The 12,044-nt window shown below is 46.7% G+C and overlaps 2 protein-coding genes across 3 annotated transcripts in view; both read right to left on the reverse strand.

Annotated features, from left to right (window-relative positions):
* Nucleotides 1-312: 312 nt before the first annotated feature.
* LOC106590702 (urotensin-2 receptor-like) lies at nucleotides 313-1,820 on the reverse strand. The gene has a single exon (XM_045708416.2). It carries the CDS (start codon nucleotides 1,548-1,550, stop codon nucleotides 483-485), a length of 1,068 nt encoding a protein of 355 aa, XP_045564372.2. The 5' UTR covers nucleotides 1,551-1,820; the 3' UTR covers nucleotides 313-482.
* Nucleotides 1,821-2,915: 1,095 nt separating this feature from the next.
* Nucleotides 2,916-12,044, reverse strand: part of LOC106564376 (arf-GAP with dual PH domain-containing protein 1) — a 112,213-nt gene continuing 103,084 nt past the window's right edge. For both annotated transcript variants that reach the window (XM_045708390.2, XM_045708400.2), the window contains exons 9-11: nucleotides 6,832-6,903; nucleotides 3,968-4,199; nucleotides 2,916-3,666 (exon numbers count right to left, since the gene is read on the reverse strand). In XM_045708390.2, coding sequence (XP_045564346.1) covers nucleotides 3,638-3,666; nucleotides 3,968-4,199; nucleotides 6,832-6,903 — 333 coding nt within the window. In that variant the 3' untranslated portion in view covers nucleotides 2,916-3,637. The remainder of the gene's footprint in view (nucleotides 3,667-3,967; nucleotides 4,200-6,831; nucleotides 6,904-12,044) is intronic.

The following is a 12,044-nucleotide window of genomic DNA, read 5'->3' on the forward strand; positions in this document are numbered from 1 at the left end:
TATTTTCCTGCTGTAGCAAACTGGCACAAATTAAGATCCAGCATCTGTATAACTATATACCAATAATATTCAGATTATGTAAAAATACAAAAACTACTGAGTTTAGAGTAAGCCATGTTGTTAGGTCAAGTTTATGCCGCACTGATTACTCAAAAAACGATTTGTTTGTTTTGGAGGCTGCTCTTGCCCCAATAGCTATAAAGAAATGTCCTCATGTTTTCACCAAATCCAAGGTACTCCTCAGAGTGAAAAGATAAAAATGCTATATCAGAAATGCTTTGGCAATAGTGCTCTTGGTGTCACGTCAGAATAACTCCCCCTCTTTTATAGTTCCTGCATGGATGACCTATCCTTCCCAGGATAAAAATGATTTAAGTCAAGTATAGTTCCTACTTGTGTCACGTCAAAATACTTCCCCCCTCGTCTCCTATATTTCCTGTAGGGGCTCTTCGGCAGCTGACCCCAGGTCGCCTCTACTCTGATTATAGATCCTGTAGGGGTGCTCCGGCTGCCGACCCCAGGTCTACCCTACTTGACCCTGTGCTCTGACCCTTCTGAGCCAGATAGTCCTTATAGTTCCGGGTCAGGAGGGTGTACAACAAAGGGTTAATACAGCTATTCCCATAGGTCAGACACGTCACAAAGAAATTCATGTAACTATGAGTGGCAGGAGACAGAGCCCTGAGAGACTGTGGGGAAAATAACTGTGCCAACTGCCACCCCCAGAAAGGCAGGAAACACACCCAGTACGCCACAACGATACAAAAAATCATTGTTACTACCTTTTGTTTTAAGCCTCGTCTTCTCGCTGAACGGCTGCTTCCTCCCAAGCTAGCCTGAACAGTCCAATAGCGACGTGCTAGGCCAGCGTAGAGACCAACAATGATTAAACCGGGTACGAGGACGCTGGTCAGGAACAGGACGGTGAGGTAGGCCTTGAAGGCCTCCTGGGTCCACGTCGGGTAACACATCCGTTTGACGTTCCCGGCCGCGTTCGACTTCCCTTCCCTCAGCCGTATCATAATCATCATGGGTAGTGTCAGGACAAACGCCGCGAACCAGATGACGGTCGCCACTACCTTCCGTCCCCGCGTGCTGGATCGTCGGGCGTCAAACGGCTTCGCCACGGCCCGGTAGCGCTCCAACGACATGGCGACCAGGACGAAGACGCTGGCGTGCATGGTGAGGAGATCGAGACTCAGGAGGACCCGGCAACCGGCCTCGCCGAACAACCAATCATGAGCAAAGTAGGTGCAGATGACGAATGGGATCGTAGAGAGGTAGAGGAGGTCGGCGAGGGCAAGGTTGAGTATATAGACGTACAGAGAGCCGGATCGGCGGAGAGCTGCGGAACGCATGATGAAGAGGGTGTAGATGTTACCCGCCACCCCCATGGCGAGCATGATTAGGAGGGTAGCGCCGAGGAGAGAGGTCACCCACAAACCCCCACCCCCGGAGCTACCCCCCCCAGAGCCCCCGCCCGAGCCCCCAGAACCCTGCCCTGACTGGGGGGAGATGGAGGTCACGATGGGCTTCTGGCTCTGGTTCATCGTTGGGGATAGGTTTGAGTTCCTAAATAAGGCCAGCACGTCCCTACAATGAAGTGATAGCTTTACTGGGATAAACTGTTATTACTATTAGTATTCAGAAAGATTTTAAAGAGTTGCTTATGGATTCCAAACGGATTTTAACGTGTTCCATGTTGGAGTGAATAGAGAACTATTAAGAATGTAAAGCGACTTTCTGCATACGATCCAGTGAAAAACAGAAAAAACAAGACAAAAACAACAATTGTACAGCATTGTTGAGGGAGCTAGCACGTAAGCATTTCACTGCACCTTTTAAACCTGCTGGAAACGGTGAATGTGACAAATAAAATGTGACTTGAAAACACATAAATCGTCTTTGGCCTTCTGACTCTTTATCTAAATTGAATCTAAATCCAATAGGAAAACAGGCCGTGTGTAGTGATGCTTCAACAGTGGCTTCAGTTCCACTACTACTGTTAACCTGCAGTCTTAAGGTGAACCAGGACATGGCTGACAAGTCCACCTCATCGAGTGTCTCTTATCTCCTGATGTTTTCACGTCCCCGCTCCAGCTCCTCCGAGCTCCCATGATCCTTTCCTTCCCGCGGGTACCGGACGGAGCCCCGTCGATACTGTAGAACAGACAGACGCTTCAGTTTCTAGTGGACTTGAACCGCACCGGTGACTTGGGAGTGGAAGTAGCTTGATGTCCTGAGTTGACAGTGTGTTGTCGTTGGTTGGTTTGTGGTGATTCAGAAGCTCTCAGACTGTATCCAAGAGGTTAGTTTGTCTTGTGTTCTCTGCTGGCATGGTGGACGGTCATTTATGGTACCTCTCAATAGGTCAATGTCGGGGTGTTCCAATAGAGTAACTGGTGCCCCTTCTAGTGTTTAATTCCAGAGCTCTTCATAAGCGTTTCGTTGTGTCCGTCTTCTTTGATGTCCTTCAACTGCACTCCCTACTCTCTTTCCCTCTCTCTGTCCTCTGACCCCGTTCCTTCTTTCTCTTTGTCCCCTTTACCTCTCTCCTGCTCTCTTTCTCCTCTCTCTCTCCCCGTCCCCCTCACTCTCTCTCTGTCTCTCTCATATAGGTGTAACCCAGGATGACTCTATGGATTTATGAGCGATTCACCTCAGCCCTGGTCCCGCTCTCTTTAAACACCTGGGTGCAGTTTTAAACACCCCTGGTTGGCTGGCGCTAAAACACACACACACACACACACACAATGCAATTGACACACAAACGCAGGTACGCACACATGCATGTACAAGGACGCATACAACCTAGCATACATAAACACACACACTGACATATCATTCAATCTCTATATCTCACACATAAACTCATTAGAAGTCTTTTTCAAATAATTGACATATTTAAAACGAGAGGAGACCAATATATGGATTTATTTAAAAAAATTGTGAAACTGATGGTTTGTAGTGCCTCAAACGTGATCATTTCTAACCAATCTTCTTCTCTAATGGAAAACACCCTTGACAACACGTATAAAAGCATGACATGTGATGAATGACAAATATGGATCAATCAATGGTATATACTTTGCATGTCTCCTCAGTCTAAATATGTTGTATAATACCTTAAAAGAACAGGGTGAAAAATCTTAGGTCATACAGGATATGTAGAAAGAGAGATGTGTCATATTCTTGAAACACCACAAGATGGCACTGTCAAACAAAACCACTAACTATTTATACACAACGCTAAGAGGGTGGAACATTATCCATCGTTATATTCAAATGTATATCTTACATATCTCCTAACCAAACTCACCCATCAAAAATGTCAATTTCTAAGATATTAATAGAGAACTTTAAAAGTAAACATTTAAATTCACATTGATCTGAGACATTAAAATAATGACTTAGTGTAAGGCACAATGGTTGACCATGATGACAGGTCCTGCTGCAGTCTAGTGTGTTTGTACATCTTTCTTTCTTAGGCAAGGACAGCCTAACCTAACTCAAACGTCTTGGTGATCTCCAGGATGGGCAGAGGAGAGGAGGAGGAGAGGAGGATGAGAGGAGGAATAGAAGACGGGTAGAGGAGAGGAAGATGGGAGAAGGAAGGATCCATCAGGCCATAGGTCCATCAATGCTTGTGTCTGAACATAGCCTCCACTGCAAAACACAAACATGAGGTCAGATGTTTATAAACACTTTATAACCAAACAATAACAGCAATATATGTTCATAAACCCTTTATAAATAGTAAAAAATGGTCCTCTCTTACTGGAGTCCTCCTGAGGGGACATCGGTATGCTTATAAACACACATAGATGTTAATAAACCCTTTATAAACCAATAAGAGGTTGTAATCTCTTACTGGAGTACTCCTGAGGGGACATCGGTATGCTTATAAACACACATAGATGTTAATAAACCCTTTATAAACCCTTAATAAGAGGTTGTAATCTCTTACTGGAGTACTCCTGAGGGGACATCTGGATGCTGATGACATCATTGAAGTGTTTCAGCCAATCCTGTTGCTCAACTTCCGTCTCGCAGGTAAACAGGAAGCTGCGCTCGGGTGTTACTATGGTGATGCCGTGTTGCCAGGCGCCGTTGCAGTGGGTTCCGGCGGGAAGGCCGGGGCTAGCTCTGTAACCATGGTCCTTGTGCCCTAGGAAAGCCTCACCCTTGGCAAAGGCATCCTGGCAAGGTAGGGGAGGGAGGGGAGGTAGAGGGGGTGAGGTGAGAGTGAGGTAGGGGAGGGAGGGTGAGGTAGAGGGGGTGATGTAAGAGTGAAATAGAGGAGGTGAGGTGAGAGTGAGGTAGGGGAGGGAGGGTGAGGTAGAGGGGGTGAGGTGAGAGTGAAATAGAGGAGGTGAGGTGAGAGTGAAATAGAGGAGGTGAGGTGAGAGTGAGGTAGAGGGGGTGAGGTGAGAGTGAAATAGAGGAGGTGAGGTGAGAGTGAGGTAGAGGGGGTGAGGTGAGAGTGAGGTAGTGCGGGTGAGGTGAGAGTGGGGTAGGGTGAGATAGAGGGGTTGAGAGTGCAGTAGAGGGGGTGAGTGTGAGGTAGAGGGGGTAGGGTGAGGTAGACAGGGTGAGGCAGAGGGGGTGAGGTGAGAGTGAGGTAGAGAGGGTGAGGTGAGAGTGAGGTAGGGTGAGATAGAGGGGTTGAGAGTGCAGTAGAGGGGGTGAGGTGAGTGTGAGGTAGAGGGGGTAGGGTGAGGTAGACAGGGTGAGGCAGAGGGGGTGAGGTGAGGGTGAGGTAGAGGGGGTGTGGTGAGAGGGGTGAGGTTAGAGTACAGGCGCCAACTATGCCATAACTATTTAGTCTACACACAACTTAACCTGCCCCGTTACGTTCTGTACAGTATATCCATACAGTTACACTGTAGCATTGACTTATTCTCACACTCTACTTCTTAAAACTGCCATTCACTGACCAGCTTCTGTCATGTAAAACCTTCGCAGCATTTATCCTCTAACACTGCTCATATTTTTATATTCTGCTGGCAACAGAGTGCTGCTCAAAGCCTGTCTCTGGCTGGCTGCATTGGCTGGCTACACAACTTGGTCTACTTCATCAAACAGACAAGCCTGCATCCCAAATGGTCCCCTATGCCCTTTATAGCGCACTACTTTTGACCAGAGCCTTAAGATTCCTGGTGAAAAGTAGTGCACTATAAAGGGAATAGGGTGCCATTTAGGATGGAGAAGAAGTCTTCAATCTCTTTATTTCCATAAGGGCTCCACACCTCACCAAAGCGTGGCTCTCTGTAACAGCCCCAGTGTGAAACCTTGATGAAGGCAGCTTGTCCTGACGTTGCTTTATTCAACCTATTGCATCTGAGCCATTAGTGTGAGGCTCCCCTTTTCTTCTCTAAAGTGCACTAGTGAGCTATTTGATCTGGCCAGGTCTGGCTCTCCCTAGCACTCCCCTGTGCTTTCCACTTTCCATTGTTGTAAGTGTGTGATGATTAAAACCAGACTAGCACGCTATGTAGAGCACGACATCATACCAACTCTACAGAATCTCCATAGTGTTACATCTAGCCAATATTAGTTTAGGTGTTGATGTGAGGTGAGTTGAGAGACGGTGCTAGTGAGTTCTCTGCCTCTTTGGAGTCGTGGTTTGGGGTGTGTGTGTGTGTCACTGGTAGTTTCTGTGTGCAACTGTGCACAGTCTTTGGAGTCATATGTGAGAGAGAGAGAGAGGAGAGAGAGAGAGAGAGAGAGAGAGAGAGAGAGAGAGAGAGAGAGAGAGAGAGAGAGAGAGAGAGAGAGAGAGAGAGAGAGAGAGAGAGAGAGTGAGAGAGCCTGTGTGTGAGTGCCTGTGTGTGCGTGTGTGTGAGTGCCTGTGTGTGCGTGTGTGCGTGTGCGTGTGTGTGTGAGTGAGTGTGGTTTGATGGTCCTCTGATAGAAGTATCAGATTACTGTCTAGCTAGTCTCCTCTACATAGCAGCTCCTTGTTAAAACTAACAGAGAACATGTTGAACTAACCTGATACAGCAACAGGAAACTTCATCAGTCATTATGAAGTCCTTTCAAACCTTTTGATATCAATCATATTCCTATAAAACATGAGCTTCTCTCTAGTAACTGGACTGTAAGAGCCTACCTGGGAGAAGTGTGTGTGTGCCTGTGTGTGTGCCTGTGTGTGTGTGTGTGTGTGCCTGTGTGTGTGCCTGTGTGTGCCTGTGTGCCTGTGTGCCTGTGTGCCTGTGTGTGCCTGTGTGTGTGTGTGTGCCTGTGTGTGTGTGTGTGTCTGTGTGTGTGTGTGTGCCTGTGTGCGTGTGCCTGTGTGCCTGTGTGCGTGTGTGCGTGTGCCAGTGTGCCTGTGTGCGTGTGTGCGTGCGCGCCAGTGTGCCTGTGTGCCAGTGTGTGCGTGTGCCAGTGTGCCTGTGTGCGTGTGTGCGTGTGCCAGTGTGCCTGTGTGCGTGTGTGCGTGTGCCAGTGTGTGCGTGCGCGCCAGTGTGCGTGCGCGCCAGTGTGCGTGTGCCAGTGTGTGCGTGCGCGCCAGTGTGCGTGCGTGCGCGTGCGTGCGCGCCAGTGTGCGTGCGTGCCAGTGTGCGTGCGTGCGCGTGCGTGCGCGCCAGTGTGCGTGCGTGCGCGTGCGTGCGCGCCAGTGTGCGTGCGTGCGCGTGCGTGCGTGCGCGTCTGTCTGTCTGTCTGTCTGTCTGTCTGTCTGTCTGTCTGTCTGTCTGTCTGTCTGTCTGTCTGTCTGTCTGTCTGTCTGTCTGTCTGTCTGTCTGTCTGTCTGTCTGTCTGTCTGTCTGTCTGTCTGTCTGTCTGTTTCTGTGTGTGTGTGTGTGTGTGTGTGTGAGAAACCAGTCTTACCAGGGGATCTTTGTAGTACATGAGACGTCTGTGGTCTAGGGTGAACCAACGCTTCTTAAACCCTTCTGTATGCTGCAGAGAGAGAGAGACAGAAAGTCAGTATATGTCTGCTCCTCCCCCACTGAGAGATTGTTGTCCTCTGTTTGGCATCAAGGACACACAGCAGGTGTATAGATGGATAAGCTACCACATAGCAACTACAGAAGGATAAGACACCACCAGGACCTCTAATGGCAACTACAGAAGGATAAGACACCACCGGGACCTCTAATGGCAACTACAGAAGGATAAGACTCCACCGGGACCTCTAATGGCAACTACAGAAGGATAAGACTCCACCGGGACCTCTAATGGCAACTACAGAAGGATAAGACACCACCAGGACCTCTAATGGCAACTACAGAAGGATAAGACACCACCAGGACCTCTAATGGCAACTACAGAAGGATAAGACACCACCAGGACCTCTAATGGCAACTACAGAAGGATAAGACACCACCAGGACCTCTAATGGCAACTACAGAAGGATAAGACACCACCAGGACCCCACATTGCAAATACAGAAGGATAAGACACCACCAGGACTAAATTGAAATATTTTTGGTCATTTAGCAGATACTCTTATCCAGAGCGACTTACAGGAGCAATTACGGTCAAGTGTCTTGCTCAAGGGCACATCAGTAGATTTTTCACCTAGTCGGCTTGGGGATTTGAACCAACAACATTTTTACTACTAGGACACTTCTATTCTGAGACACTTTGTGGATGGATACTCCTACTCTGAGACACTTTGTGGATGGATACTCCTACTCTGAGACACTTTGTGGATGGATACTCCTACTCTGAGACACTTTGTGGACACTCCTACTCTGAGACACTTGTGGTGGACACTCCTACTCTGAGACACATTGTGGTGGACACTCCTACTCTGAGACACTTTGTGGGACACTCCTACTCTGAGACACTTTGTGGATGGACACTCCTACTCTGAGACACTTGTGGTGGCCCACCTGGCACGGGGGACTCCTACTCTGAGACACTTTGTGGATGGACACTCCTACTCTGAGACACTTTGTGGCCCCACCTGGACACGTGGCCCTACTCTGAGACACTTTGTGGATGGACACTCCTACTCTGAGACACTTTGTGGATGGACACTCCCACTCTGAGACACTTTGTGGATGGCACTCCTACTCTGAGACAATTGTGGTGGACACTTCTACTCTGAGACACTTTGTGGACACTCCTACTCTGAGACACTTTGTGGACACTTCTACTCTGAGACACTTTGTGGACACTTCTACTCTGAGACACTTTGTGGATGGACACTCCTACTCTGAGACACTTTGTGGATACAGGCCCCAGATCAGTCAACTATCAACTCACACAGCAGATAGAAAATTAGGACCAAGGGTCCTGTTGAGAATGGCACACGGTAGCAATTATTTTTGCAACAGATAACATAATCTGTGTTCTTATTGGTTCAGGTGGTCTTTTCTGATACTTTTTCACCTACTGAATACGACCCAGGAGTTTTTCTTCTGGTCCTAGGGACAATACACCACATCACAGAGCAGCCACTTTGATCTCCTTTGAGCCAGTCATGCTTCAAATAATGATGACATTTCAGTCCCCGCTGACTGACAAATTGTCCTCTTTAAATGTTGTAATATCCTTATGTCAAGAGTGTGTATAAAAGTGTTCCTGATTAATTTAGGGAGTGTCTCTTTCTCTTCACAAATGGAAATGGGTTCTATTGTAGAATGAGTCAAACGCAGCAGGTTAGAAAACTCTTTCATGTGGTAACATGACAGTGACATATTAAACACATTGTGTGTGTGTCTGTGTGTGTGTGTGTGCATGTGTGTACGCATGTGTGTGCGTGTGTGTGAATGCATGTGTGTGTGTGTGTGTGTGAACCTCTCCCTAAGTGATTAAGTCTATCAGTGTACCAGCCCTTTATTCCCTCTAGTCCCTGGCAGGCCTCTCCACACAATGATTAAACACAGTGTGTGTGTGTGTGTGTGTGTGTGTGTGTGTGTGTGTATCTCGCCATAAGTGTTTAAGTCTATCAGTGTACCAGCCCTTTATTATTCTAGTCCCTGGCAGGCCTCTCCACACAGTGATTAAACACAGTGTGTGTGTGTGTGTGTCGGTGTGTCAAAGCGTGTGTGTGTTCATGTTCTGCTCCCTGGCAGGCCTCGCCACACAGTGATTCAGCTGTCAGTCAAACAGAGTCGATGGAGACATTTTGAAATTGAGAAATAGAGCAATGGACAGGTTAGTTTGACTCTGAATATCTCTATGTTATTTAGTCTTAGTTTATCTCCATGTTTATTCTTAGTATCTCCATGTTACTTAGTCTTAGTTTGACTCTGAAAATACCACCAGGAACTTGGTCTCTCTCTGCAGTTACATTTGTACCACTCTCAAACACAACTGGACCTACACTTGATGACATACTTCCAACATCTCAAACTACTGAATGCCTTTTTTTCTGTGTCGAAAGACTCAGTTCGTTGTATTGACAATGGTGCTGGCTCCACCAAGTACTCACGCATTGTGCAACTGAGATATATTGTTATGCTTTTATTGTTGATCTCTGGTAATGTTTAACCAAACCCTGGGCCGGTAGATACCGTGCACCATCTCTACTCCCTATGATTTAAAAACAGAGCAGGTGTTGGTCTCTTGCATGTTAATGTCAGAAGTATAGACATGATTAGAATATGGGCCAAAACGACACATGAAGACATAATGGTTTCATCAGAAACTTGGATAAAGAAATTTGTGTCAAATAACTGGATTTCTATTGATGGGTACACTGTTATTAGAACGGATCGGATTAATAAAGGAAGAGGGGTTACAATTTATGTTAAGTCTGAGTTTAAAACCTCTGAAATTCTCTCGATTACCAGAACCAAACATTTTGAATTGCTTGCGGTTAAAGTGAACGTTTATAAGAACTCCCACATCACCGCCCTCGGCTGCTACGGACCGCCCTCGGCTGCTACGGACCGCCCTCGGCTGCTACGGACCGCCCTCGGCTGCTACGGACCGCCCTCGGCTGCTACGGACCGCCCTCGGCTGCTACGGACCGCCCTCGGCTGCTACGGACCGCCCTCGGCTGCTACAGACCGCCCTCGGCTGCTACAGACGGCCCTCGGCTGCTACAGACGGCCCTCGGCTGCTACAGACGGCCCTCGGCTGCTACAGACCGCCCTCGGCTGCTACAGACCGCCCTCGGCTGCTACAGACCGCCCTCGGCTGCTACAGACCGCCCTCGGCTGCTACAGACCGCCCTCGGCACCTAACAAATGAACGCTATTGGACATTATTCTAATGAATACCCCTCACAAATACACATCGACTGGGATATTCTGTAATGATGTCAGTGATCACTCTGCAATTGCTTGTGTTAGAAATACAAAAATGACCAAAGCCAAACCCCGTTAGATAAAAAAAACAAAAAAACATTTGAAACAGTTTGATGAGCAAGTGCTCTTGATCTGTACCATAATATTGACAGATTAAGTCTGATTCCCAATGTTGGCACTGCCTGGGACTATTTTTATATGAAATTTGTGATAAGCATGGCCCTGTGGAGAAATGTTGAATCAGTGGAAGGGACAATCCCTGGTTTGCAGATAACTTGGCAGAATCAATTAGAAAGAGAAATATATCTTGGGCTCAAGCTAGACATACAAATACTCCTGTTGACTGGGCCTCCTTCAGAGCGCTAAGAAACAAATACACAGGATTGATCAGGAAGTCCAAATCATATGACTATTTAAATACAGTCACAGAGAACCTAAACAACCCTACCAAGTTCTGGAAGCTAATCCAATCAGTGTCAGGTTCTAGTGTATCCTCTGGCCTTCCTGACCATTTAGTGATGGATTCTAATGAAGTGAAGGATAAAGCTGATATTGTAGGGGTTTTTAACAAGCACATCATATCTGCTGGCTCAGTTTTTGATAATGGTGGGGCCCAGGCCTCTAATGTAAGCTCTGTTACAGTAAACTAGGATATAGGCCCTCTTGTGAACCATTTTAACTTTGAGCCTGTTTCTTATACTGAGGTCTATAAAGAACTAAAGGCAATAGACACTAAAAAGTCTGCAGGTCCAGACAACCTGGGCCCCTACCTCTTAAAGATAGCAGCTGGTATTATTACTGAACCTGTGGCTCACATTTTCAACTTGAGTCTCTTGACCAATTCCATACCCAGCATTTGGAAATCAGCTCATGTCCTCCCACTGCTAAAGGGTGGAGATCCCTCAGATGCTAATAACTATCGTCCTATCTCCAAACTCCCTATCCTGGCCAATGTCTATGAATCCCTAGTAAACTCAGTTACAAAACTTCTTAATTGAAAAGAACATACTGAGGGGTTCAGTCTGGCTTTAGATCGGGGCACAGCACCACAACTGCAGCTATGGCAGTGGCAAATTATAACATAAATGCACTTGATAAAAAGCAACATTGTGCTGCTCTGTTTGTGGATTTATCAAAGGCATTTGATTCAGTTGACCATTCATTGTAGCTAGCTAGACTCAGAAACATTGGTCTCGGTGAAGGGGCAGTAAATTGGTTTAGGAACTATCTTTCTGACAGAACACAATGTGTATATACTGACAATCACAAGTCTAGCATTCTTGAGATTAATAGAGGTGTGCCCCAGGGTTCCATTTTAGCTCCTGTGTTGTTCTCAATATGTATTAATGATTTGGGAAATGGGATGCAACCAGCAAAGCTGCATCTATATGCAGATGATACAGTCATATATTCATGTGCTCCTTCTCTGGTTCAGGCTGTTGAAGAGCTCCAGACTGCTTTTCAGTCACTGCAGGCCTCCCTTTATGGTCTCAAACTGGAATGTACAAACAACTAAATTCATGACCTTTACCAGAGCTAGAACTCTAGTCTACAATCCATGCTTCATCTAGATGTTAGCACCACTGAATGAATTTAAAATATTGATGGGAGACCTGTTACGGAGGAGTGTAAAATGCTTTTTTTAGGCTGGATCCTGTTGTATTGTATTGTTGTATGTTTTAATTATGTAATGTATTGATTGTTGCTGCCTTCTTGGCCAGGTCTTGGCCAGGAAAAAGAGACTCTGGGTCTGAGACTCTGACTCTGAGACTCTGGTATTTTACCAGGCTTTAACCAGGTTAAATAAAAATACAAAATATCTCCATGTTACTCAGA

The sequence above is a fragment of the Salmo salar genome, chromosome 02 (assembly GCF_965601325.2).
Source record: "Salmo salar chromosome 02, fSalSal1, whole genome shotgun sequence".
In the NCBI taxonomy this organism is placed as follows: Eukaryota; Metazoa; Chordata; class Actinopteri; order Salmoniformes; family Salmonidae; genus Salmo; species Salmo salar.

Coding starts and splice junctions, on each gene's coding strand:
- LOC106590702 (XM_045708416.2), bottom strand. CDS start 1,550: ATGAACCAGAGCCAGAAGCCCATCGTGACCTCCATCTCCCCCCAGTCA.